At 44.0% G+C, this 27,742-nt stretch overlaps 1 protein-coding gene across 4 annotated transcripts; it reads left to right on the plus strand.

Moving 5' to 3' along the window:
- Nucleotides 1–731: 731 nt before the first annotated feature.
- ZDHHC1 (zDHHC palmitoyltransferase 1) lies at nt 732–19,370 on the plus strand. 4 transcript variants are annotated; one of them, XM_088672005.1, is made up of 12 exons: nt 732–1,436; nt 7,724–7,822; nt 8,952–9,170; nt 9,634–9,809; nt 10,594–10,695; nt 11,635–11,759; nt 12,092–12,250; nt 13,056–13,168; nt 14,540–14,625; nt 15,137–15,230; nt 16,525–16,636; nt 17,765–19,370. In XM_088672005.1, the coding sequence occupies exons 3-12, from the start codon at nt 8,952–8,954 to the stop codon at nt 18,298–18,300; spliced, it is 1,722 nt and encodes a 573-aa protein (XP_088528131.1). In that variant the 5' UTR covers nt 732–1,436; nt 7,724–7,822; the 3' UTR covers nt 18,301–19,370. The 4 variants fall into 4 exon arrangements, with proteins under 4 accessions (XP_088528131.1, XP_088528132.1, XP_034973936.3 ...); XM_088672006.1 differs by having other exon boundaries at nt 1,166–1,436; nt 15,161–15,230; XM_035118045.3 differs by lacking the exon at nt 732–1,436 and adding an exon at nt 3,803–4,009.
- Nucleotides 19,371–27,742: the final 8,372 nt, after the last annotated feature.

Genomic DNA, 27,742 nt, shown 5'->3' on the forward strand with positions numbered 1-27,742 from the left:
CTAGCCCCCAATTCAGGGCAGAGTGGTGAGGGGAGCTGTTTTGCAAGAGGACGTGGGCAGGATGCGTGAAAGCCTCACAGAAGTAGCACCCCACCTCCCTACAGCAGAAATATTAGCACATAGCCCTGCATCTGGAAGACAACAACTGGAAGTGACCATGTTAGGGCATGTTGACCCACTACCCCCAGCTCGCAACTCCAGCCACAGCTGACTGGAGTGTGAGGCCAAGTTGCTTGAGGGCATTGGAGACATCAGACGCTTCCTGCCTGCGCTCAGCCAAGGTGATCTACCATCAGCTGTCCTGCAGGAAAGATTTCAGGAGAGGCAGGCAAAGACCACCTCATGGCCTGGTCTTACTGAACTTTTTCCATCCTCGCCCAGATAAGATCTATGATCAACTGCCCTGTGAGAAATATCCTGGTGACTTTTTAATATTCCTTGTAAGCTGCCATGGACAGATTTGTATCACGAAGGATAGTTAGTTAGTTAGTTAAATAAATAAGATGCTGAGAACGGGAGGGATAATAGCATTGAGGTGCTCCATTACCCTGAAAATAAGATCAGAAGGAACAGGAAGTAGAGATTTGGGGAGGGTGCACTCTCACATGGGGGTCTGCAGGACTTTTCCTGGGATTGTGGTGGAGCAGAAGTAAAATAATGAAAAGGGGAGAGTGGGCCGATTTCTCACAAAACATGCGAAGAATACTGCCTGAACATCTTGTCTCATATTTTACATATGCTAGAAACACTCTTTAAAAAAGAAGCTAGGAATTGGGGGTAGGGGTGTCATCCATCCCATGTCCCAAATTGGAAGTACCGGTAGCATCTGGTTAGAGAAGGAATGGGGAACATTGAAGAGAAAGAAGGAAGGAAGGATGACGTCTGTTCCTTAAAATACAACTTCCCTTGTCTGTCGTAAAGCCTGCTAACCCCGTTCAGTGTCTTCCCTTCAGTACCCTCCCCTTCTTCAAGGAGAAAATACTCCATATTTCTCTGTGTGGATTTCAACTTCTAAATGGGTTTTTTATTTTGAAGGCTGGATAGGGTGTGGCCTTGCACAGCTTCCACATCGTCATAGGCCAGAAAGGGAGTGGCAACCCACTTGTTTTTAAATATTTTACACATTAGGTTTCTTCTAGTGTTTTGGATTTAGTCCAGTAGCTCTATTTAGAGATTTCTTCATGTTTCCCAGCCAGTCAGTTTCCATCAGTGCTGCTGCCTCAAGAGAGAGAATGAAGTCCAGTACGGCCTAAGTGAAAGAAATGCAGTAATCCAAGAGGGAAGTTGTTGGTTTTTTTTTCTTAATTTGGGGCCTTTGCTGGTGAAGGTATGCAAGCTTTTGCATTTGACAGAGTGTCCTGGTTTTCAGGCAAAAACGAGGCGTCTGTGTATATAACCTTACTGGAGCCACAATGGAAGCCTTTTAGTCATTTAATGTAAGTACAACCTTCAGAATAAATTGTTGAAATAATATGGAACTTTAAAAGCCACTTTTATTGCCTAGGGAAATTGCTCTTTAAAAAAGAAGTTTAAATTCAACATGTTTGTACTCATTTTCTGATTTTGTACAAAAGGAACAGAAACGAGTATTTTAAGACAAGAGAATGTTGTGTACATGTGGATAACATTCAGATATCTACTCTTACCAAATAAGTATTCAGTTTGTAAGAAAAGAAGTGCTAGAGCACAGGTCAGCAACTCGCATTCCAAGGGGCTAGAAGCGCCCCCCCAATCTCATTTTATGCAGCGTCCATCACCTGAAACTACCCTATTCTGCTTCATCACAGTTCCTTCCTGTTCTGTTCCTCATTTTTCTTAAGCGAGTTCCCTCTCCATTTTTTCTATATAGTTTGAGAACAATTGCATCATTATTTTATCTGATAAACATAAATTGATTTTTAAAAAACTTTCCCCCTACTTGTAGGGGAAGGATGATTTTCCTTAGCTATCTGAAAACAAACTGGTATGCTTCTACCATACTTGTTTGTATAGCACACTAAAGTAAAAAAAAAAAATCACTTTCTTTCCAGAACAATAGCTGCAATAGATAGATAGATGATAGATAGATAGATAGATAGATAGATAGATGATAGATAGATAGACAGATTCTGTACTGTATATCTATTTGAGAGTAATATCATCAAACCCAGTGTGTCTTACATCTGAATAGATTACCAAAGGACTGGGACTTTAATATGGTGAAAACTGAATCAGGAGAGTCTCTATTCCAGATTACTTAATTCATATCACTCTTTGTCTCTGGCTTTGGCCACTGCAACCCCCTTAGGGAGTTACTCTAAAGTTGGCCACCCCTGTGCTAGACCACAAAAGTCCTGTCATTTAATTTTAGGTGGGTGGGTGGTTGTAGGGGGTGCAAGACTTTCTGCATAAGTTCAGAGGCAGCTGTGTTTTTGATATTCTGAGATACACAAGTGACATGGAAGAAAAAGTGTCACTTTAAGAACATAAAAAGAGTCCTGCCGGATCAGGCCAATGGGCCCTCTACTCCAGCATCTTGTTCTCACAGTAGCTAACTAGTTCCCTATGGGAAGCCATAAACAGGACATAAGCAAGTCTGTTTGTGATTCCCAGCAACTGATATCTCCAACAAAATGCTGCCTCCAATATTGTGGAGGTAGACCACAACCATTGTGTGGCTAGTATCAATTTTAGCCTTATTCTCTATAAATTTGACTTATCTCTATCAATTTTTAGCCTTATTCTCTATAAATTTGACTTATCTTCTAAAGCCAACCAAGTTGGTGACCATCACTACAACTTGTGCTAGTGAATTCCATAGTTCAACTTTTTCTTTATTTTATCAATTTCTATACCATCTAAACAAATTAAACGGTTTTCAGCATGGGTTAAAACATCATTAATAAACAGCAAATACAAAAAATAAAATAAAAAATGAGACCATTTCCTGTAACACACCATTAACTGAATAGTGTATCCTTTTTAGTATCAAAATAAACATTATGCATTATGCATTAAAAAATGCAAGGAGAATTCGCAGCCAACACAGAAAGCAAGTATACAAAGTATTCTTAAAAGAAGAGGAAATGATTTTTTTTTACAAATGGAAGCTCACTTGTAGACAGTCAGTGCAGTAAGAATGTCAGAGTTCAAATCTGCCCTCGACCATGAAGCTCACCTTGGGCCAGTCACTCACTCTCATCCTAACCTACCCTACAGGGTGGTTGTGGGAATTGGAGGAGGAAAACTCTGTATTCCACCTTGAGCTCCTTGAAGGAAGAAGTGGGATAAAAATGCAATAAATAATAACACAAGATATAAACGAATAACTAAAAAATATATATTCCAACTTTTAAAAAAAACCCCACAGCCATATGACTGACAACTACGTGCTGTGTGAGGAAGCATTTTCTTTTGGTTCTCCTGAATCTTCAGACACTCGGCTTCATTGCATGTCTAGGAGTTCTAGTACAGTACTGTATTATGAGCAGGAGAATAATATTTTCTCTTTTGGCACTTCGGTCCGGAGTTCGTGTGCCTTTTGTTTCAAACAATCTGGAGGCGTTGCTCCACTCTGTATTTGAAACGAGGTTTGAGTGGGGCTGTGAGGAACGAACGAGTCTTCTTTCGAAGCGAGCAGCGTGATAAGAAGTCCGTTGTCCTTCGAGGAGCATTAGGACTTTCGGGTGCCCAAAAAAAGAAGCCGCCGGATACGCCCGTGTTTTCACGGCGAGAGCTGCAGTACCCTGTGCCTGCCAGGAGGGGGCGGGCTACCCTGGGGATCGCTGGGGAAACTGAGAGCGGCAGGGAGAGAGAGAGAGGCGGGGCGGGGCTTGGAAGGATGGGGGAGGAGTCGGGCCGCTGCCCTTGCGGTCGCCATGGAGACGGGCCCCGCGGCCTGACCCGCGCCGAGGAGCCTTTGGTCCAGCAGGGCCCGCCCTGAGGAAGGGGGCCCCTCAGCGCCCTCCCGATCCCGGGCATGAGGCGGGTGCGTGGCCGCCCGGAACCGCCACTGAGCTGGAGGGGGAAGGTGAGGAGGACGGACTCGGGCCCCCCTTCCCCCTGTGGGTGGGGGTTGGATTTATTCAGCCGTCGGAGTGAGGCCTTTACCGGCGGGGGGAGGGGGGACCGTGGACTTATGGGGTGCTCGTGGTTTTCCACGAACCTCTATGAAGTATTTTTTGGGATGGAGGAAGGGACTCTCTGCCATCACCGGCGTCTTGGCTGAGAAGAGCTGGTCTGTCTCTCTCTGGCTGTCGAGTTTAAATCTATTTTAATATTTTAATATTTTTTAAAAAATCTACCTCTGTTTAATTAGTGCTGGAATGATAATAAACTTTCTCCCGAAGTGAATAGCAAGCACGATCTTGTACACGTTTACTCGGAAGTTATGCAGGCAGTTATCTGTGCACACTTTTCTAGGAGTGAGCCCCTTTGATTGGGACACACAGTAGTACAGTATAAGAATTTTTAATTTTTTAAAATGCTTGTGGGACTTTGAAGCCTTAACAGATTTATTATGGCCATAAGCCTTCCTGGACTACAGTCCACTTCATCAGATGCATGAAGTCTTAGCCCGTGTTACAGGTATAGTTAAACACTGGGTGCTTCCAAATAACCTGTTTGTTATTCAGAGTTCAGACATCCAGATTTGTTTTCAGGGAGGCTAGACACTTTCGGCCAGAGGTTTTCAACCTTTTTGAGTCCACGGCTCTCTTGATGTTTAACTGAGCTTCTTGGGCATGGCTGGACCGCATAGCATGTTGAGAACTGAAAATGCAAGTTTTCCATTATTTGTTCTTTCCTTCCACTGGCTGGCTTTTCCTAAATACTATTTGAGGCATTTGGACAGTTGTGATTTACAGTATGAACTGACATTTTAATTTCTCCATACTAGTAGTCTCTGAACATCTCTAGATATACTACACCTAATTTTCTAAGGCATGGGCCGCTGTTTCTCTGAAAGGTATCTCAGTTTTCACTTTTCAGAACTCTGAAAGGCATGTGGAAGAATAACTCCCCTTCTTCCCAGCTTGGAGACAATATGTTTGCTTCCAGTTCCAACCAACCAGATCACTATATTTCCTTCCTCAATTAGCCTTTGATAATTCCGATAACTTTTAAACACCCACTTACCAGCTAGTTCTTACTAAGGTGGTAGACAGTGTTCGAAACTCTCATTGTTTTAGGCGCATTTTGCGACAGGGGATTTCATTAGCATGAGCAGTTTTTCAGCCCTAGGCGCAGTACTGCGCCTAAAATTTCAGATAATAATAATAATAATAATAATAATAATAATAATAATATATTATTTATACCATGCCCATCTGGCTGAGTCTCCCCAGCCACTCCGGGGGGCGGGGGGCGGGCTCCAAATCGAATATTAAAACAATAAAGCATTAAATATTAAAAGCTTCCCTAAGCAGGGCTGCCTTCAGATGTCTTTTAAAATTAAGATAGCTGCTTATTTCCTTGACATCTGATGGAAGGGCATTCCACAGGGTGGGTGCTGCTACCGAGAAGGCCCTCTGTCTGGTTCCCTGCAGTGTGGAAGCAAAGGAGGACCTTTTTCTGCCTCCCCGCTTCCAGCTACTCTGAAGACTGGAGAAGAGACCCTCTTAAGAATATTAGGGGGGTGGACAGGGGAAGGACTAGACCATGTGAAAAAATGGAACATAATATTTTAGCTGTAGCACATTCATTTTCAGCAGTGTATTCTTGTTATTAAAAAAGTGCACCTAGACATTCTGTTGTTGTGCCCATAACCTAGGTTTAAGGTGCCATTTAGCTCCTAGCTTTCATATCTCAGTTTCTAACACTAGTGGTAGACCTGTGTCAGGGCTGTACCACTTCAGACTGTGAGGATGCTCACATAACTGAATGGTCTTTTGTACAAAAAGTGTTCTCTATGTGGAAACTAGCTTGTCTAGGAGAAGGTTAGGCAAGAATCATTTTGCTTGACATAAAGGGTAATAGTGATAGTTGGAGTAGACCCATTGAAATTAATGGTTTTCTTCTGATTTAGCTGGACTGGGGGACATACCATTATATGAGTGCCCCCCTAGTTGGACAGACTGAAGTCGTGCAGCCTAGACAAAGGTTTACCATTTCAGTGAGAACTAGATTGTAGTATTGTTGGCACGCCACCCCAATTTTTGAGCAGAATGAGATTCCAGAGGTTCCAGGCACTTACTCAGTGGAAGAAGGTTCGGCAGAGACTGTGGTGTCTTTATGATATATGGTTTGGTTGACATCCATCTGTCTCGGGAGACAATGGAAGAGTACACTTTCGGGGGTGAAGTCAAACTGTTGGAGAGTTACAGTGCTTGCTGTGGCTGTAGAGACCAAAAGGGGAGAGACATGTTTTGTTGCAGCTGGGTCAGATGAAGGCGTCTGGTTGTGCTGATGCAAGTGTACCAAGGCGTTTCTTCTTTCTGCGCTCCTCCCAGTGGTCATTTGTCCTCGGGTCACTGCTGTGCATATACAACCTGACTGACTGATATATGGTTTATTTTCACATATATACAACCTGACTGTATGATGAGGGTGTTCACAGCATTAACGATCCAATTTGGTCTTGCTTCTCCTATAGCATTGGATTCAAATGAAAATCAGGCACCCTCCACCTCTCTCTGACTTAACAGCCTGCTGCTTTTACACATCTAGCTCACATCACTCAACTACCAACTCTGGTGTTTGTCTTTCTAACTACCAGCAAGTTGAGGGAAATCATAGTGTGATTGATGCTATGTAAATTCCTGAACCCTCAGGTACAATGTAGGACTTGTCTAGGTACGGGAGCTTCTGTTAAGTGCTGTCTAGCAGAGCTATCAATTTATATATTTTTGTCTCCTTAATCATCTGCTGTGATTCGTAATAATATGAATGTTTACAACACTTTCTTTTAATCCTCACAACAATCCTGTAAAACAGTCTAATATTACTATCCCTGTTTTCCAAATGAAGAAGTCTGGATCAGAAAAAATAGTGGCTTCCCTAAACCCATCTAGTGCGTACGTGATTGAGATCAGATTTTAACTAGAGACATCCAGACAATACTACATACTACACAAGCTTTCTGTGGTTGCCACTTGAGACTGTTTCTCTTTCAATTTTATTTTATTTTGCAATCCTTGACTACGAAAATTTGGGTGTTTTGTATTTGAGTTTTGTGAGCACACGTGTATAGTCCTTGTGTTGTAGTGTGTATTTATAATAAAAGTGCCTAGGAGACCTGGCAATACACTAGTGTTGTGTTCCCTAGGGAGTGGCATCAAAAGTCACTCCTCTGCCAATGCATGAAATCATTTGCTTTAGCCTCTGCTTAAAAAACAAAACAAAAAACCTCTGTTAAAGGAGAATCATGAATTTTCATCTCTTGTAGAAGTGTCTGTTGTGTTCCAATTTCACCAGCCAAAGCAGACAGTGGATAGCTTGCCTCTTTTAGCTTTTGTAGTTCAGCTAGTTTCATATATTAGAGAATGAAGTGGGCTTTGCATTGCAATAAAGGATAGCCTATTTGGTGGGTTTTTCCATCACACCTGTCTTCACTGGATTAAGATGAAATGGGTCAAAAAGTACCCAGCAAAAGATACAAAATTGTTTTTAAAAACAGTGTTACTTAAAATGTAAAATATCATTTTTGTATTGAAGACTTTGGCACAGAAGCCTTTCTCTATGTATTTTTTCAAAATATTGTTTTTGATATGATTTAATCCTTCTAATTTACTCTGACTATCTACAGAGAAAAGGACTGTGGGCCTTATGAGAACATTTTAAGAGCTACATGATCAGATTAAGGGAGCCTGCACTGAGAAACTGAGGCCACCATCTTGCGGCTGGGGTAAGGGAAGCTTCCATGACTTCTGCAACTTTTATAGTCTTCCGTGGCCTTGGGTTACTCCAGGTTACACACACCTTGTGAAGCTTAGAGTTTTTATGTGACGTCTTTGCTTGTTTGTAATAAATAGCAAGTAAGGGTGACTAATGGAATCCCCTGCTTTGCATCTCAGGAAGATAAGACTTAACATAAGTCTCCTCTTCCCTATGTTTGCTTGTCAAAGTACTTGGCATAAATGCAGAAAGTCATTAGACATGCTGGTTAAAGGCAGAGATATGGATAGGGGAGGGAAAACTTTGCTTTAGAACTACTTACGTTTGGTGAGATATGTTTCCACAGTGCACTAGAACACACATACTCATTCAGCTACAGGAGTTGGGATGCAAAGCATTACACAGTTCTCACCTAGAGCAACTGTGTAACGCTTGGCAGCATTGCACCTATCTCAACGCCTAACAGTATAACAGATGTAACGTTTAGACCTGGCCTAAGCAAACCTCCAAAGAGACAAGGCAAGCTGCAGTATTGTCTTATGGGGTGGTCTTTTTATTATTTATTTATTTCATAATTTTTATACACTGCCTGCTTTTTAAAAACCTCCAAGTGGTTTACAGAACAATAACATTATCAATAGAAACAGTTAAAAGCAACTATTTGAAACTTTTTATAAAAAAATCAGCAATAAACTGTAAACAGATTAAAACACACATGAACTTTCTACAAATCAGGGTGGGCTTGTCTGAAGAAAACTGTGTTTAGCAGGCACTGAAAAGAGGACAGTGAAGGTGTCTGCCTGATGTCAATAGGCAGGAGGTTCCAAAGTGTGGGTGCTGCCATACTTAAAGATCCATTTCCTACAAATGTAGAACAAATTATATTATGTGGCACCTGTAACAGTGCCAGTTCCGCAGATCAAAGTAGTCAAGTGGGTATATTTGGGCAATGCAATTGATCTTTCAGATAAATAAAGCTACACAAGCTGTGGCACATTATGTTGCCACCTCTCTGGTGTTTAGACAGGCCTTTTCTGCACAGAAAGCTTTGACTGAGAGAGGTTTTATCCCTGTAACATTTGTCTTCTGGGGCTCTTTCAAGAAAGCATTTCCTCATTTTTCTTTTCTGCTTCTGGTAGATGAACATCTGCAATAAACCACCTAATAAGACAGCACCAGAGAAGAGTGATGAAGCAGCTCATGAGGTCCAGTCCCAGCATGCCCGGAAAAATGGCTGGAGCTGGCCTCCACATCCATTCCAGTTTGTTGCTTGGCTGCTCTACCTCTTCTTTGCAGTGGTTGGCTTTGGTGTCCTTGTGCCACTCCTGCCTGCGCACTGGGTTCCTGCTGGGTATATTGTATCCTTACATGTTGATGTTTCAGCATAGTATTGCAAAAACAGCTGTCACAATTACTGGTGAGGTTATTTAGGAATGGTAGAAAACCTTTAGTGAGCAAAATCACTTGAGTGTTCCTGTCATTCAAACTATACCCTTACTTTACTGCAATTTTTAGGATTGTTGCATTTGAGTAATATCTTACACTTTCTGAAAGAATAAGTGCAACTTTCTGTACACTAATGGCTCGTGCCCTTTTGCTGTGTCCTTTTGCTCTCAACGCTGCCCACATCCCTTGTTAATTTTACTTTTCCTGTGCCTTAGTGAATGAATGATAATTTGAATCCTTTGACCCACTTGGTGACAAAAGAGACCTTTTTCTTAACTGAAAAGATTAAAGACTGATATTTTGCCCGCTTAAATGGGACCCTGAAAAGGAGAACTCAGTATATTTGTAGAGACAACCCTTAACTGTCCACTTCAGTGTCCCGGAGTGTTTTTTCTCTGCCATCTAGTTGTTCATCTTACAGCAGTTTCTATTGACCCAGCTGATGACGGTGTGCGAGAGAAGAATTACCAGGGGCCACTCATTACTTTCAATCGAAACCAGCATGCTCACGTCATTGAAAACCGCCACTGTCACATCTGTGATGTCAATGTGTAAGTAATAGTCTTGCTCTTCCTTGTGTTTTCTGTAAGTTTATTGCATTGATTCCTCTCACAGACAGCAGTCAAGTATTGGAAATATCAGATGAAGCATGCGTGTAATAGTTGTGGAGTTATATTCTACCGTCATTGGAGAACTGGAGATTTATTGTGCACAAGGCTGTCAACTAAATACAGTACCCATTTGTGGTTCCTGAAGCAGTCCAGTTATTAATTTTTCCTCAGTTCAAGTTATGGAAGCAAATATTGCCAGGGCAATGATTTTTCCTGTTGGTAGGGTTCTGTGTTTTTGTTGTTGCTTCATTTCAATGGAAGCCAGTGGCTCTGCTACATTGGTGGCAGGAAGTCATGGACAGCACAATAACCACCAGCCCCATTGTGTAGGAATTTCAGCTCGCCCAACATACTCGTCTTTCAGTATTTTTATTGTAGCATTAAGAGAGGGGCCAGAATGCTGGCAGGAAGCATAAAAGTCAGAAGCAATTAAGAAAAGAGCAATGGTCTTGTGCTGCTTCATTGCATTTAAGTGGGAGTTGCATTGTTGCAAAAATATATAAGTAGGCTCAATTGGGTTTGTAGCCTGAGAACAGGAGGAGAAAGAGAGTATGTAATGTTGGTCTTTAGTGAAGTTAGGTGTGCTATTCTTCCCCTTTTCTTTGTGTTTTAGGCATCTAACGTAGCATCTCAGACTGTGACAGGCATGAGCAGCAAACTGTAATTAGTTCCGTTTTTCAGGTTTTTTTTCCATCTAACATGAACATTCCTTTCTTGTTGTTAGGAGCTCCAGATCAAAGCATTGTGGGACCTGCAACAAGTGTGTGTGTGGATTTGATCATCACTGCATGTGGCTCAACAACTGTGTGGGAGAGAGGAACTATTGGTATGGTCATGTCTTTCACAGCATTAATCCACACAAGCAAAGCTACTGTGCAAGACTGTTGAATCACCCCTGTGCCTTGTGTTTCAGCCATTATTGTCCAAATACCTAGTTTCTCTCCTTTTCAAAATTACAGCATACTCCATACAAATCAGAGAGCACCCTTAAGTTTATAGCCAGAATTGTATGCCTACTTCTTCAGCAGCTTTTAAAAGGGAGCACAGATGAGAACTTATTTAGCAAACAGCTGGTCATAGAGCTCACTTTCTTGCTCTGTTGCTTCTGGCTACTGAAGGTTAAGCTTTGTCCTCTTTTAGTAGCTCTGAAGTAGGTGATGCCAACCTTTTTTGGCATGTGTGTCACAAGTCAAACTTAAATTGTGATAGAGTTCTGTAGTGTGTGCCACAGTACATGCACATCCCTCTGGCCTTTGGGGCAAAAAACAAAATCCCAACTTCACTTATACACTGATGTGGTCTGAGCAGACAACAATTGACCAGGAAAGGGATCTAAGGGGTCATGGTGGATAGTTCAATAAAAACACAAACCCAGTGTGCATTAGCTATAAAAATATGAATCCATGTTTGGGGTCATTAGGAATAGAATTGAAAACAAAACTGCCAATATCATAATGCTGTTATACAAATCTATGGTGTGACCTCTCAGAATACCATGTTCTGGGAGTAGACTTTCAAAAAGGATGTTGTAGAGCATGAAAAAGTTGCAGAAAAATGATTAAGGGGCATGAGCCCCTTCTGAGGCTCTTATGAGGAAATACTATAACGTTGGGGGCTTTTTGGTTTAGAAAGAAAAGCAAGCTGTATAAAATTATGAATGGTATGGAGAAAGTGGATGGGAAGAACCTTCTTCCTCTCATAATGCTAGAACTGGGATCTTTCAACAGACAGAGTAGTGCTAAGTGACCTTCTATTTCTTTGGCAGGCTTTTTCTGAACAGCGTGATATCTGCCATCCTAGGCCTTCTCCTAATCCTACTCATTGCTTGCTACGTTTTTGTGGAGTTCTTCCTTAACCCCATGAGGCTGCGCACAGACCAGCACTTTGAAGGTATCAACCCACACTCTGCAGGAGGAACTGTCTCAATGTGAACAGGATTTCACTTTTGTTCAACTAGGTTCCCTCACACAGCACCTCTAGTGATAAGTATCGCAATTATCATACACTATTACAGCATTCTATGATCAAGAGCGGCATGATGCAATTTCTTAAATAGTTACCGGTAACATCTAAAAAGAGAAGTTCAAGCTCAAAGCTTCTTAGAAATTGTTCCCTTTGAGCAGCAAAGGTATTTTGCACCTTCTCAGTATCACTCCCCTTCAGATGTTCCATGGTTCCAGACTTGGCTTCAGTTTCCTTATTTGTATAATTCTGTTTTCTAGGCCTGAAGAACCAGACAGATGTGTGGTTTGTGTTCCTTCCTGCTGCTCCCATTGAGACACAAGGACCTGCCATTTTGGGTTTGACTGGGGTTCTGATTCTCCTGGGGCTGCTGACTCTATTCCTGTTGGGTCACCTGCTGATCTTCCACATTTACCTCAGTAGGTATCACTTTTTATCCTGCAGTTCATGTTAATTGGGGACCCCCGCTGTGCACATGCTGTGTAAGGAGCAACTGGGATATGTTTTCTATTGTCTATTTAAATACTTTGCAGAGACTATAAAAAGAAGTAAGTATTTGCACACAGGCTTCCAATCTAAGGCACAATACAACAGAAAAAGGAAATGAGAGAAGAGAAAAGACAAGCAAATTCAGATACTAAGTCTTAAAGTTACATAATTCCCCTTATAAGTAACCAGCTGAACTGGCCACTGAGGAGGCAGTTTTGGGAGAAGAGAAGCCAAATAGCAGTTGGTCTCTCTTCTCTCTGCTCAGATTAATCTTAACTTTTCTTAGCATTTTTATTCCAACAGTTGTCTACTTCCATTCCCCAGTGGTTGAGTGTGTGTCTATCTATCCCGACTTTCAAATGGTGGGGTAGTAATAAGCAGAATGGCAATTGTAACTTCCCATTCATTCGAAAGTTTGAATGCAGCTGAAGGTGGCAGGGGCATACATTCACTTATGGTCTCGATAAGTCTGGATAGACAATGGAATTCATAGTACTCTTCCATCACAGTTCTCCAAGGACCACCCATGACTGTTTTGTTTGGATTGGAGTGTTTTGCATGCAGTGTTTACTTAACACTTCTGCCCTTTGATTTAACAATGAAAAATGTATTATTTATTGAGAACCCATAAGGAGGATGTTAGTTAATAATTTTGAGCTTTTCCACCTTTATTCATGCAGTGTATGAGCTGGCAGATTTTCTATCATTTAATTCTTCTCTTTTCCGTTTCATTAGTGTGGCATCGATTGACCACCTACGAATACATTGTGCAGCAACGCCCCCCACAGGAGATGAAGGATCCTGCCAAGCAGCTAGAATCCTGCCCTCCTCAAGTGAGGCCTATTCAGGTATTGCAGGGGTGGCTAACCTGTGACCTATGGGCTGGATCTGACCTGACGAGGCACACAGAGTAGTTTGCTGGCTCCTGCAGCTTATCTTCCAGTCTCAGCATGGTGGCACCCACTACTGACTACTGATAGTCAAAGTGCTCTGTCTGCTCTTTGGAGATGAAGTGTAAAAGGCAGCACTATGGTGGTGGTGTTTTAAAACCTACATTGGGAATGTATTTAAAATCTTACCATAAAAGGTCTTTCTCTCGAGAGCTGGCAAAGCTGCTTTCTGCAGGGATTGGGGAACTCAGTTGTGCAGCTGATCCAATTGTGCCTCTCCCTGCCCCACACCTGGCATCAGGTTTGGATGAAATGAACTTGTGGGCCTAATTGGGACCCATGCCAAGCCAAGTTGCATCCACAGTCCTGGGATTTAACAACCCTGATATAGATAGAAAAATCTCCTTTAACTCAATGTTTCTAGCAGAGGGCACTGATTTGGTTTAGTGATCAACTCAAGGATTACCAACCTTATATTTGGATCATTTAATATTGACCAAATTATTTTTAAAGAGAAAAACATCATTTACAACTTTTTTAAAAAGAATAATTTTAAAAATAATTAAAAAATAATTGATGCAGCATATGCCTGATCAATCCTCTCTTGGAATGTATAGACAGTATTCATATTGACAATAAATTCAGTTGTATGATTTAAAGAAACCATCCATTCCAAGTGAATTTTGTACACTTTGGGTACAAAGTGATCATCCATAGACAGTTTAGGTTGCATACTTGAATCTAGATTTGAGTTGAATTTCAAATATGTAAGAAACATGCAGAAAATTGTGCAGACTAAAACCAAGCTGTCAAAGGGAGGTGCAAGCCATGACTTGAACATGGCATTAATTGAGAGCAAGTGACTTTTTAATGAAGTGATTGATAGTGTTGGTGCTCAACTAAACACAGCATAATTTTATATAGTTCATAAACTATTGCCCAAGCCTTTCATCTTTTTATCATCTAGAATACAGCTAGAAAAAGTGAACTATATGCAAGTGGCTCTGTTTTTATTTTGGCTGAGATTTTTTAAGAAGTTGCAATCTGTTCATGTTTACTTGGGAGCAAACTCCATGGAATATACTGGGACCTCCTTCTGGGAAAATATATTATAGGACCAGGCCTTTAAAAAGTAACGATGATGTTGAAATCTACAGGCACCTGAGCTAAATAACCAAATGTTCCTTCCTTGCCCCACGATATGGAGGCATTTGTAGAAACAGGGTTTTACAGTAATTCTGACTTACAATAAAGAGAGGGAAACTAACTTGCCAGGATGCCTGGGTTGTTCACATGCCTCTGTTTTAAAATAACTCTTGCATATTTCAGGAAATGCAGTTTTATGTAGGAAGCCTTGGATATACCAATCCTGAGATCCCGGTGGAAGACTCTACAGGATTAGCATCTGGGAAAGAGTGAGTAAAGCTGATGCCAAGTTTCTTTTCATATAACTGAGCTTACCTAGAATCTGTTCTAGAGTCACAGCAAGTATGGTAGAGAGGTTAGCTGTTTCTGTGAATGGGCTATAAGAGAAGCGTCCCTGTGTATAAATGTTACTAAAGGGACACATGGAACAACTTTTATCAAAGCATTTCCTCAAATTATGGAAAAGAGATTAAATACAAATTATTAAAATGAAATATACAGAAATTCTCCACATTGCAAATGGATTTCACATGAAGAGGAAAATATGTTAATCTTTTATAATTTACATGGTGTAACATTTTTATTTTGTTACTTCTTGTTTTTGTATTTTAAAAAAACCAAAACTGAAGGCATTCCTTCTTTCTGAAGAAATTCTGGGAGTTCAGACTAGAACTCCAGTAGCAAAGGCTTGATGGGCTGACAAAGGAGGTGAAGCTTTTATCTATTGCAATGTCGATGGATTGGTATGTAAGAAATCAGCACTGCCTGTTCTGTTTTCAGCCTAACCAAGTTCTGCATTCGCAGCGATGGCTCAGACACCAAGCTCATCCTTACTCCTGAGCAATCAGAGGTGCAAGATGGAGACCAGCCACAGGTGAGAACTAGAGCTGTGAGTTCTAGTCTTTTATGCTGGGGCTGTGCTGCTGCGCCTGATCTTGGGGCATAAGTCATCATGCCACACTTCCTCTTTCATCTACAGCTGTTATCCTTCACAGCTGAACTTGTATCCTTGACATCTTCCCTTCTGTAGTTAGTGGCCCTTCATCTGCTTGTATCCTTCCACTGAAGCAAAATTACAAAGTTCATACTTTGATGGCAGTATGAGGAATGGGGTTCTGAATGCTCTTAAACTGAAAGCAGTGTTGTACTGAGGCTAAATATGAAAAGGGTCAGATGTGCACTTTCTCCTTCTTTTTCATGTTTTCATGGAAAATCATATCTCTCATTCTGAGGGTATTTATTATTTTATTTTTTTAAATTGTATACCACTTAACTGTAAAAAACCCTCCTCTAGGCGGTTCTCTCTCTCTCTCACACACACACAGAGAGAGAGAGAGAGAAAGAGAGAGAGAGAGAGAGAGAGAGAGAGAGAGGTTAGGCTGAAAAATAGTGACTGTCCCAAGATTACCAAGTGAGCTTCATGGCTGAGAAGAGATTTGAACCTGAATCTCCCAAGCCCCAGATCAACATTCACACTGACTGTCAATCATCAGTTATAAAACCATTTTAAAATGGAAGGAAGTGGTACTAGTTTGATACCTACCATCTTGCTTGTTTTACTTTTTGTCTCTCCTCCCTCCTTCCTTAAAGGGGCTCAGTGGGACCACATTGTTCTTTGCCCTTACTCACCCCCCCCCATGTTATCCCCAGAGGTTTTTAGACTAAGAAAGAGTGACTGCACTGCTCCTAGGTCACCCCGCAAGCTTCAAGGCTCAGTGGGAATTTTAACTCTGGTCATCCAGGTCCTTCCTTGTTACCCTAATCCGGGATTGGCTAACCACCCAAAGCATTTTCCCCTGCCTCCATGTCCCCATCTGTTGTGGCAGTTGCAAAACCATTGTTGTTTTTTGTTTCTCTCTGCTCAGCCCACTCCCTGTTGAAACACAACTTACTTCCTCCCTGGTCATCAGAATGATCATTTTATGAGCAGGAAGGGAGTGGTAACATTCCCTCTTCAGTTGATCGGCACAGATCAGCTGAAGCAGAAGGCTGTGTGGTTATTCCTTGAGTGTAGCATGAGAGTGTATTTTGGCCACACCACTGGTATTCAACCCCAGTAGGCTGGCCAAGGGTGAATCTGGGCCATGGGCCAATAAAAAGTTAGCCACTCCTCCTCTAACCATTAAAATTGCAATGATTTTAAGCAGTTTTGTCTTGTGTAATTTCAGAAAAAGAAGAAGAAAAGGAGAAAGAAGTTGCATAAGGTCCCCTCTTCTGTGTCAGAAGAAAGATCCAAGGTGGCTGATAGCCCATGGTCCTCTCTTCCAGCTTTACAACCAGGTAAAAGGAAAAGGTGGAGAGAGTCAGAAGTAGAAAGTATTAGAATAGAGTTTATGGGGTCATGAATGGTGTATGAAGGCAGGCATTTTCTTAGTTTAATAAATAACCTTTCGGTGAATAGAAATTTTGGGCATGGCATTATATAGGATGTTATAGACATGTTTTGTACTATTGTTTTAAACAGCACAGTTCTTTTTCTTTTTTATAATTATGCCCCCCCCCAATAAAATAGGGAAAGTAAGATAATGCCATAGAGATCCATAACCACAGCTGTCTTAGGTTGATCGGAGTTCTGTGGAAAACTCTTTTCCAGGCCAAACAGCCTTTAGGGAGGCACCTCATTTTCTCTTCCTGCAGCATTGCACAGCCTCTAAACAGTGGAGCATTTCTTCTCAGCAGCAGAAACCATATAACTCTTATTATCACATGTGACCACTAGCTGACCAATCAGTAGATTCCAGATTTAACTGCAGAGCTGCCACCTCTCCTTTCTCTAGCTCACTTCTTTCTACATGCCAAAGAGTAGATTCATACTCCAAAGCTATGGAGACTGGAGCACTGTTCTGTTTGCCTCTTGGCCTTTCTTGTAGAACAGGGGTGGGGGATAGGATCTAGCTGCTGGGCCTGATCCTGAGTTCCCCTGAGTATGGTAGGTGGGCAAGGTGGCCTACCTGTCAGTTCCTGTCAGTCATCAGGTGATGCAACAGAACTTACTAGTGTAAATGCTGGTCAGTACTTAAAGCAAACCCCTCTGTGTGGGGATTGGCTGCACTGTAGAGTTCCTAATTGAAACATGCCAGTTGGGAATTCAGAAGCACAGCCAATCCCTGCAAGGCTTGTTGTCACCACCAATCAGGTGATTGATGCTGATGGCAAGCCTCACTTGCCAAGGAACAATCGGGGGCACACTTTAAGGTTTCCAATTACTGATTTGCAGCCACATCTCTACCTGCCCACATCTGATACCACATATAAGATCATGTGTGGTTTGTGGAAGATGTCCTTACAGGGCATATTACGAGCCCTTCCAGACTTAATTTGGTCTGTGGTCTAGAGGTTCCCCTCCGTTGCTGCTGAAGGAGGGAAATATCATTTCCTAACACCCTCTTCCTCCTCTTATGTTTGCAGAACTTTCCATCACAGGTGCCACCTCCTCAACATCCTCGTCCTCCAGCCTTCGCCTTCCCATGCCGGCTGCCACTCCCAAAATAGTCACACCCACAGGCAGCATTGGTCCTGTCCAGGCTGCAGGTCCTCCAGCTGACTACCATTCCGAGTCAGCAGAGTCCATGGATGAGATCCCCGTGGCTCAGACGCGTCTGGGGAGCAGTGCCCCAAATGCAGCTTCCCAGAGCAACGCTCGGCATCTCCCCTTCCCCACCGTCCACTCCAGAGGGGGAGGAGAGAAGCACCAGAACACCACGCACAACCCAAAAGACAAGAACTGTCAGCCACCTGCAGGGCAGCGGGTGGAAGAGCTGGAACTGTCTCCTAAGATCCCAACCATCTTTGTGAGCAAAAGCAGTGGGGAGCCACCTGTCCCCAAACCCTGGTCCAGTGAAACATCATTTGAACCCCCCCACAGAAAATGCTCCAGTAAACGGCACGTGGATGATCAGGACTGCCACGTATGGGACTCAACCACCAGTTCAACTGCAGCCTAAGAGCCAAGGCAGAAGAAGGGATATGTGGGCTGCTCACTCTCCAAATATATTCATGTTCAAGGATTTAATCTTGAGTCATCTGTCTTGCTCTCTGGAGCTGGCTGGTCATGGCTCCTTGTTAACCTGCCTTTTGTGGATGGGGGAGAGGGCTTATTCCATCATCTTTGTAGCTTTTGCAGGGAAGTCATTTTGTCTTTGAAGGCAAATGGAATTGTAGAAATCAGCTCCTGGGCAACAATCTTTCCCCACTGATGGGTACCAGGAGGTCTAAAAGTTTAAGGCTAAGCCTTATAGGTGGTTGGATTCGTATTTCAAGCTCTCTTACAGATCCCACAGAAGCAAGCCTGTGCCCTTTGCTTAACGCAGCGTATTCCTTTGGGGTGCCAAAAGCAGCTACCACAACAGTGCAAGGAGTATGGTGGGAAAGTCACTCGTCCTACAGTAGCAGTGTATAGTAGTTTCCTCTGGAAACTGCTCCCTGTTTTTCTGTCTCTGTCTGAAAGGGTTTTCTCTTTTCTATGATGACTTATTCTTGCCTTGTAATGCAGATTCACTGGCCTCACCGTGGAGGACTTGCCTCGATGCCCAAGGGCCAGAACCAGGGACTTTGAGTGGGTGGCTTCCCTTGAAAATGCTGTCTGGGGAAAATAAAGCCCTTTGCGAGGTGTGCAAGGAGATCAGGTCCTAGGATGAGGCTCCTGGGTGCTTGTGAACCTCCTGAGTGTTTCACTGCTTGCTATGGAGAGGGACCATGTGATGGAGCACATGCTCTGCAGCTCGAGCAGGGCGGGGAACCTGTCATCCCCTCCAGGTGGCGGGCTGCAGTTTCCCCATTTCTGCCCTAGAAGTCTCAGGTTCCATCCCTGGCATCTTTAGTTTATAAAGGCACAGGTAACAGTACGTGAGACTGTGCCTGCGACTCTGGAGAACCACTGCCAGTCAGGGAAGACAACACTGGTCTAGACTGACAGATAGGTTGGCCTCTTGCAAAGCAGCTTCTGATGTTCACGCAGCAATATTCTCGGGCTCCTTGAACAGCTCTGTTTACAATAAAAAACATTTCTATGCTCTTTGCTAAATATTTTTCTCCTCCACCACCCTGCCTTTTGTGCCTTTGGTGAGGATGAGCAGCAGTTTTACCTCTTTAGAGGCCCAAAATGTCTCAGTGCAGATTCGGTTGGATCCTGAATGCAGCACCCCTCTGCTCTGAGCATGTTGTAACCTTTTTTTGGGTGGGGGGTGCAATCAGCCTTTCAGTACCTCTTCAAATAACTGCACTTTTCAACTGGTTAAATACTCTGAGGACAAATATGATTTTATCTCTACTGAGAACATTTGGGAATCATCAAAGGACAGCCACAGCTCAAATAGGAGAGCACATTTGTTTCAATTCACAAGCTCTTGGGGGTCAATTCCTGGCATCTTGAATAAAAGGATATCAATGTCAGGAATGGGAGTGATTCTGCTTTGCCTGAGTTTCTGGAGACCTGCCAGTCAGAGTTAGTGCTGAGCTAGATGGATTAATGGTCTCTGTTGGTATAAGGCATCTTTATATGTTCAACATATTAGAAATGACTCATAATACAACATCCAACTTAAGTCCTGGTTCTAGATGTGTTGAAGAATAACCAGTCTTCAAAATCTGCAAATTAAAGTATCGTACAGAGTAGACTTGTAAGTCCTACAGCAGCCAATACATGCAGCGGTCAAAACTGAGGGATTGCGAATCTAGAGTAATCTTTACCAATCCTACATGCTCTCTAATCTAAGGACCAAATAGCAGCTTTAAAGTGATTTGGGTGATGATTTTCAAATGGAAAATGGAAGGGAAGGGAACTTTTAACCTCCTCCCACAATGCCTTAGTCCCAGCCAGATTCCCTTTCCCTCACAATCCCAGATCTCCCACTGTCAGATCTGGTGGTGCATTGTTGGCTCTTAAACGAAACCTCCAATGGCCTCTAGAGGGCAGACTCTGAATAGAAGTGCACCAGAGTCCTGAACTCTGCTTGCATCTGCTGCTGCTGTGCACTGGGTTGCTTGATGTATTAAACCTGACAGCCACAGCACTCTTTCCTTTCTCTAATCGCCTAAGAGGCATCTGGAAGACATTTAAGACAAAAGCAAGTGGTCCTTTCTGGGTTTGGAATGAAAAACCATGCATGTTGCTGTAGGGTGTGGATCGCTTGGCCAATCTCTCCCTGAGATGTGCTGTGTGCAGGTGGCTTCATAGGAACATCTACAGCCAAGACCAGAGCAGAGATGGTTTCCCATCCACCTTTCAGTGTGTTACGACTTCTTGTTCTCCAAATTCCTCCTTTCCCCTCCCTTTGGAGAAATCCGTTTGAGGCTGTGCCCTTCCTCTTGTTCTTCTGATGCTGGAGTTGGTGGCGGCACCTATATTTCTGCCAACATCGCTACAGGGCACCCTTTGCGAAGCTGGTGCCTCCAGATGTTTTGGACTGCACAGCCACTGTAGTTGTAGTTCAAAACATATGGAGGACACCAGCTTCACAAAGGCTGCACACTGCAGCAGGCTTAGCCCTGCTGAGCAAAGCAGATGAGTGCAATGGGAGTGAGGGGTCCTATCCCTTATCAAGGGGAAAGAGCTTGTTTGAAGCCTGTAAAATGTGCTGTGTGGATGAAACAGCAGGGCAAGTGCCCACTGAAAGCCAGGAGCCTAGCTAAAGTTTGCTGGTTGCCCTCCTGCTGTGTGCCCTTGGCTTGCCCCTGGAGAGCAGTTGCTCTCAGCCAGCCAGCTCAGTGTCTCATTTCCTTCCCCCTGCTGTGCTCAGCTGCCAAGAGGAATCCAGCAGCTGCCCCACAAGGTTGCAGGATGCCTGCCGTCTAGCTTGTTTCGGCTCATTTCCTTTCAGATCTCCCTAGGGTGCCCCCCCCCACCGTGGCTCCAGTGACTCTCTTCCGTGACACTTAACTGGGGCTTATGCTCCCTCTTTGGCTGTTGTGGGTGCTAGCAGAAACTACCTGCTGGCCTCCTGCCTTCCTTAGGAAGATATTGGCAGTTACTTGCTCCTGTGGCCTTTCAAGACCATCCACCCCGCTACACAGGCACAATTGTAAATCTCTACGGGGCAACAGCTTAATGGAAACTGCAGCAAGTTGTTGAGTAATGAACATATAAATGTGGAACAGCCTTGGGAACTCCATGGCCATTTTTTTTAAGGCTGAAAAGGAAGTAGAAGTCTTTTTATTCTGCCCTTAATTCCCATGGAACAATAAGAATATTTAGTCATTAATGGGGTTGCTTTGTGTTCCACTTGACACTCCTCTGTCGAAGGGCTGCTGTTTAGTTTAAAGATGAATCCTAAGAAGGGAGATCAGGGGCCTTGAATTTGCCCATCCATTATTTAGTGTCTGGACAGCACACTGAGCATGCATGATAGGTCGCCTAGTCACAACCTCTATGGTGGTGAGAGGTACAGTATTAAAATATACTATTTTTCAATTTACATCTATATGTCTAAAATAGCACATGCAATTCTGTTTCCCCTTTCATCCTCTTTTTGTGTGTTTGATGCATTTCCTCTTTCTTTGTGATATTTAAGTTTGCCACCCTAATCAGTGCATCCCTGTCCTTCTTTTCCCACTGGGGAGTTCAAGGCAACCATCATGGCTCCCTCCCACTTTCATTTTTATCCTCAGAATAACCCTTTGAGGTCAAATAGACTGAGAGATGGTGACTGCTCCAAAGTCACTCGGTGAGCTACTACTCCTGGGTTGAAATTAACCACTGTACTGTACTGATTCTCTTCTGAGCTGGGATAGAACAGAATTCGCAAGTGGGATTGCCAAGAAATTCTTGTAGGACAGAGTGTTTCCCGTTCAGAATTCCAACCATAACCACCACCACTTCCTCCCCATTTCCTCCCCATCAGCCAGCCATCATTTTGTTTTCTGGGTTTTTCACCAGCTTATTTGTGCAAATCTTGGGATTCTCTCCCAAGTCTGCTACCAGCTCTCTCTGTTTTGGCAATTTAAGCAACAGCACTCGTAGCCTGAACATTGGAAATAAAAGGAATGATACCACTGTGTGTTGAAGGAAACTGCATGCTCAGCTATGGTTGCAGGGAGATGCTGCTTCTGTACCACTCCCTTTTCACCATTCCATCATGATGTTGAACCCGGCTTCAGGTAATGACTAGGTTTAGCCAAGCAATGTTATGTAGCCTCCTGGTGGTGGGGTGCAGCTCTTCCCCCATATATGTTGCAATGTTACATGTGGAGTTGCTGTGGATACCAGGTACATATATTGCATAAGAGCCCAGTAGACAGTGCTAGTGTTTTGTAGCAACTGGTGTGATAGAAGGTGTGCTGTGTAAGAATCACCTCCCTCTGGGCGTCCTGTGCAAATTCATGTCTTTCCTCCCCTGCAAAATAAGGTTCCCTACTGGCACTACAAGTAGAACTTACTTGGATGCCAGAGAAAGCATCTGAGCATGTGCAGAATGCCCTTTACCATTGAATAATTTCAACCAGTTCTAGAACCAGCTGCCCTGTCAGCTAGAGAGGAACAGGGAGCCAGCTGTCACAGAGTGTCTCTAAATGGCCTGTTTTACTAATTTAATTATACATTATTCATAATACTATTCATTTTTCATATATCTTATGCAACTTGCTCTGGGAGATAGTTGTTTCAAGAAGGCTAAAAACGCTATGGAGAAATGCATACCTATATTAAAAAGTAGGAAATGCTTCCAGAAAAAGAGATTAAATGTTGTATACACGCTTGTAAATTCCAAAGGTCCCTATTTACTCAGGTAAAAGTCCTTGTTTTCTGGCCCCTGTCCTTATTTTTGTTTCCTTGGTGGTTCCTTGTTCCTATTTTCTCAATGTGAATTGCTAAATTTGCCATTATTTAAGTTGCAGGCTCTCCCACAGGGCTATAGATGTTAAGGCTGCAATCCTACAAAACACGGTAGATTCTGAATCATTGAGTGAGAATACAACTTCAGTGTCATTTAATCTAACACCTGCTCAATCCAGGATCTGCAATGCAAGATACGTACAACTTCACCACCGAAGATGAGATAGCATCCTCCACTGTGGCAGCAGGCTAGTTTCAGAGTGGGGGGCTGGGGGTAGGACAGGCCATGTAACACACAGCTTAGGAGGAACACCAAAGGGTCTGCTGGCCATTGGCACACATTGCCTAATGATAGAGCTGGCCCTGCTTGCCATTTTATGCCGTTGTGCATGCATGCAAACAGGATGCATTTCAGCTGCTCTGATAGCATTTTGTACCTTTGAGAACCTATGCACAGAAAAATCTCCCCTCTTTTAAATCTGTGCAGGAGGGACCACCGCAAAGACCAAGGACATACAGCGAGGAGTCCTTTGACAAGGTGTAACAGCAGAGTGGGTGGGGTGAGCCTGCAAAGTGATCCTCGGCATGAGAAGCAGGGTGTTTACAAGCATGGCCCTATTTCCATCCCACAAATGTTGCAGGGCATGCTCTCCAGATGGCTTCTGGCATTAGCCTCCCTTTGCCACTGCTGAAACAAAAGTCGTGGTGTTCCAGTGTGATAAATAGGATCAGAGTTGCATAATAATAGAATCTCCATTAGCCCAGATATAACATGATGCTAGCTGACAGACCACACCCAGGGACTGCAGACCTCTCTTAGATTTTGTGCTCAGCAAGCCAGGAGGAAGGGAGTGACTTGGCCACACTACGCCAAGCACCAGAGAACAGGGTGTGGAAGGACAGATGTGCACCCCATGGACCAGCCTTTGTCAACCAGGTGCTCTCCAGATGTCTGGGCTACAGCTCCCATCAGCCCCAGCCAGCTATGCTGCCATGGTTGCTGATTTGATCACCAGTATGTTTTACCTTTTTGAGTGCAGCTCCTAAGACCTGGCTGTTTCCGGCCTCCCCTGCCAACAGATCGATCGACGCAGGCTGGCTCAAAGCCCAAGGCATTGCTGGGAAATCTAATTAAGGCAATTGGTTTGTAGGGCGGTGTAAACCAGCAAGCTGCTTTAGAGTGCTATACTGTCAGCCAAGGACAGGCATGGAAGATCTGCCCAGCTCCCTGAAAGTGGGCTTGGCTTAGCTACCCGCCAGTTTGGGAGGAGGCAAGCTTGAGGGATATGGGGGCTGCCTCTGATGATATGTGGGTGTGCAGCTAGGGTAGAGGTGCAGTTAGTTAAATTCAGGTTTAAGATTCAATGATCTTACAAGGGGGCTCTGTAATGTGTATTACTGTATTCCGAAATGTGGTGTGCAAGCCTTACTGTGTCTGCCCAACCCTCTTGCTCCTTCTGATGTGGAGTGGGACTCTGGACTTCTGCTTGAAAGTGTGAACTTGATGGCACTGCTGAGTTAGGGTACAGAATCTGTCCTGGGTGGGTGGTTTGCATAAGGCTCCATTTACTAAGGTCTCTGGGCAGCTAGCAATTCTTCCCTAGACTTGCACAACCAGTTCTTTTCAGGCAGGAGAGGTGTGGGAGGTTCATTCTGGTAGATGCAGCAAGGAAGGTGGACACTTATGCACTGCCAAAAAAAAAGAGGGAATATAGTGTCACAAAAGGGAGCATGGATTTGCATAAAATGTGCACATGCTAATTTATATGTATAGATGCATTTTTTTTTAATGGTCACCATTTTAAAGACAAATGCAACACATCTCACCACAGTGGGAGAAGACTGTTACAAGGTGACCTATGTGGCAGCACAGATAGCTGTCTAGGTGCTAACTTTTGATGGGCACCTTCAAGGACCCCTGGTCTCCCTTCATAGGGTTGAAACAAAATAAAAAAAATCCTTCAGTAGCACCTTAAAGACCAACTAAGTTTTTATTTTGATATGAGCTTTCGTGTGCACGCACACTTCTTCATACCATAGGGTTGTTCTTCTTTAAACTGGAGTTGGGCTGGACAGCCCTTCAAATAGAACAGGGGACATGGTGCACTCCCAGTATTGTTGGACTACAGCTCCCATCATCCCTGATAATTTTCCTGGCTGCCTGAGGCTGATGGGACATGGAATCTGACAATATCTGGAGGGCCACAGGTCCCCCACTCCTGAAACAGAGCCCTCTTTCAAAGAGGATGCTGCCAACTTACAGACCTTTCAATGGCCCTCTGTAAAACAAGAACCAAAGGTCTTGCTGATTTGAGAATCTCAACATCCTTGATTTACCTGCCACTCCTTCCACGTTTGAAAAATCAGGGTCTGAGAGGGGTGAACAGTGACTTGAACCTCAAAAATGTTTAAACAAAGTTGCTGCTGTCTGCCAATCACATGGCAAATGCCTTGGAGAGTCTGCGTCTTTGTGGATTTCTAGTGCTAAAGTTGGCAACCTGTTCCTCTCAACTTTTCTTTATTCAAAAGCAAATGACTAGTCTGCATCTTTAGACATATTTTTGGCAGCAACTATTGAGAAGCTCAGAAAGCTAGTTGATGTGGGCAGTCCAAATGAAAGGGGCATTAGCGCAGCTCCCCTTTGCCTCACTTGGTGAAAACTTCCTCTCTGACTCTATCAGCTACCTGACTTCAATCTTTAGGAAAACTCTTCATCTTTTCTAAATGGATGACATAACTGGTATAAATGACGTGAAGCTAAACACGCAACATGGAGTTTGTTGCATCACTTCTTAATCTGATGGTGGGTGTTCACAGGAGACCCTACAACCCCGCTCAGAACTAGGCAATTAGAAAACCTTCAGTCCTGCAGAGATGGATCTGCCTTAGGGAGTTCACCTAAGGGTCAGAGCCAACCCTTTTCTAAGCTGGGAATGAGCTTGGAGAGTCATTTCCCAAGAGAGCCCTTTTACATGGGGAATGCCTGCTTTCCCTTCCTGCTGAGAGTCATAGGTGACACCTCTGGGACCCTGGGATGCAGCTGATGGGCTGGGGCGGGTTGGCTCAGCCCTGCCCCGGTTGCTAGCTGCACAGGGCCTGCTGCCGTGGAGACGCCTTTGCTTTCACTACAGCCGAAAACATTTCTCCTCTCCTCTGTTGTGCAGCCTGTTTGTTCTGTTCTTGGCATCCTCTCCATTCAGAGGGAAACAATACTGCATGTGAAAGGCAGTGACGGCTTGTACCGTCCATTGACCTCTCCCACCCCATCCCCAGCTTACTGCCTGCTTCCCTCCCCCACAGTCCAAGAGGCGAGGCCATGGTGGAAGCAGCAGCAGCAGCAGCAGCAATGCTTTGATCTAGATGTTCCCTGACACCATGGAGATCCCTTCTATGGGGGCCAAACAGATATCCCCGGTCACTGCAGGAGCCTCTGGATTCCTGATGGTGTGTGTCACACAAACGACCTGCCCTGCTCCCACAACTGCTTGGAGGCCTGGCTGGGAGGGCGGGAAGCTTCTTCCCTTGCATGGCTGAATAAGCAATGGAGAGAAGGCAAGGAGAAAGAAGAAGTTGTGTTGTAAGTCCAAGAGAAGTAGAGAGCCACAGTTGGGAACTGTTCAGCTGCCTTCATGCGACACCATCAGACTTGAAGCTTGAGCTGAATCCCATTAGCTGGAATTGAGGTGGTCACAGAACTGGGACTTCCGGCCCCACGGCTCAGCCTCTGCCTGACTGTGGGAACAGAAGAATGAGCCAATGTGCATTTTGTTCCTTGCTGACATCAGCCACAATCACAAAGACTCCCAACGCCTCTGGTCAATGTTCCAGTCCTCTGGTTCTTGGGTGCTCATTTAGAAGGGAACAGGGCTGTAAAACGTGCTGCACTCCTTTATTAGGTTGTTTGTGGAGGAGAAACATGAAGGCTTGCCAGGCGCTATCATTTTTTCCAGGCAGAAAGAGCAAAAGGTGACACATGCCCTGCCCTCAGGTTCACAACAGCAAAAGAGCGAAAGAGGGTGAGGAGGGAAGAGGAAAACCAGAACATCCAGGTACCCAAAAATGTTCTGCTTGCAGAATGACTTGGTCAAACGGCCCTGGAGGAGACAGTTCTAAACGAGCAGCCAAATGGCAAGAAGTCCTATCAATTGGTGGCTGGTCGTCATTTGGACTAGTGGGTCAGGAGACAGCCTAACAGCAGGTGAAGTCAGAGCCAAGGTTAGGCAGAACCAGCTCTTTCTAGTTTTGTCCCCATCCACCTCCCTGCTGAGTTCTCAAGGGGCAACACTGAGGAAGAGGAAGTTGGTAGGCTGGGCCACCCTCTGGATGGCCCAGCCTACCATGCAAGTGTAAAGGCAGGCAGGCAGGCAGGCAGAGGCAGACTGAGGGCAGAGCCCCATTTGACCAAATGGAACAGCCTCCATTGGTCCTAGCTGACTTGATGGAGAGGTCTGTGTCCTCCTCTCCCTCTGCCTCAGTTGCTGATTGTCCTGCAGGTTTTGCCTAACAACGGTGCCCTGCCCCTAAACAAAACAGTTACACAATGGGTAGCCAGAGACATAACACCTAAGCACAGCCCCTTGCGAACTTAGCCGCAGCTTTGACTTCAATTAGGGCAGGCA

Source organism: Zootoca vivipara, chromosome 6 (assembly GCF_965207765.1).
Source record: "Zootoca vivipara chromosome 6, rZooViv2.hap1.1, whole genome shotgun sequence".
In the NCBI taxonomy this organism is placed as follows: Eukaryota; Metazoa; Chordata; class Lepidosauria; order Squamata; family Lacertidae; genus Zootoca; species Zootoca vivipara.

Coding starts and splice junctions, on each gene's coding strand:
- ZDHHC1 (XM_088672005.1), top strand. CDS start 8,952: ATGAACATCTGCAATAAACCACCTAATAAGACAGCACCAGAGAAGAGT. Junction 11,760..12,091: donor CACAGACCAGCACTTTGAAG/GTATCAACCCAC, acceptor TCTGTTTTCTAG/GCCTGAAGAACCAGACAGAT. Junction 16,637..17,764: donor TCTTCCAGCTTTACAACCAG/GTAAAAGGAAAA, acceptor TTATGTTTGCAG/AACTTTCCATCACAGGTGCC.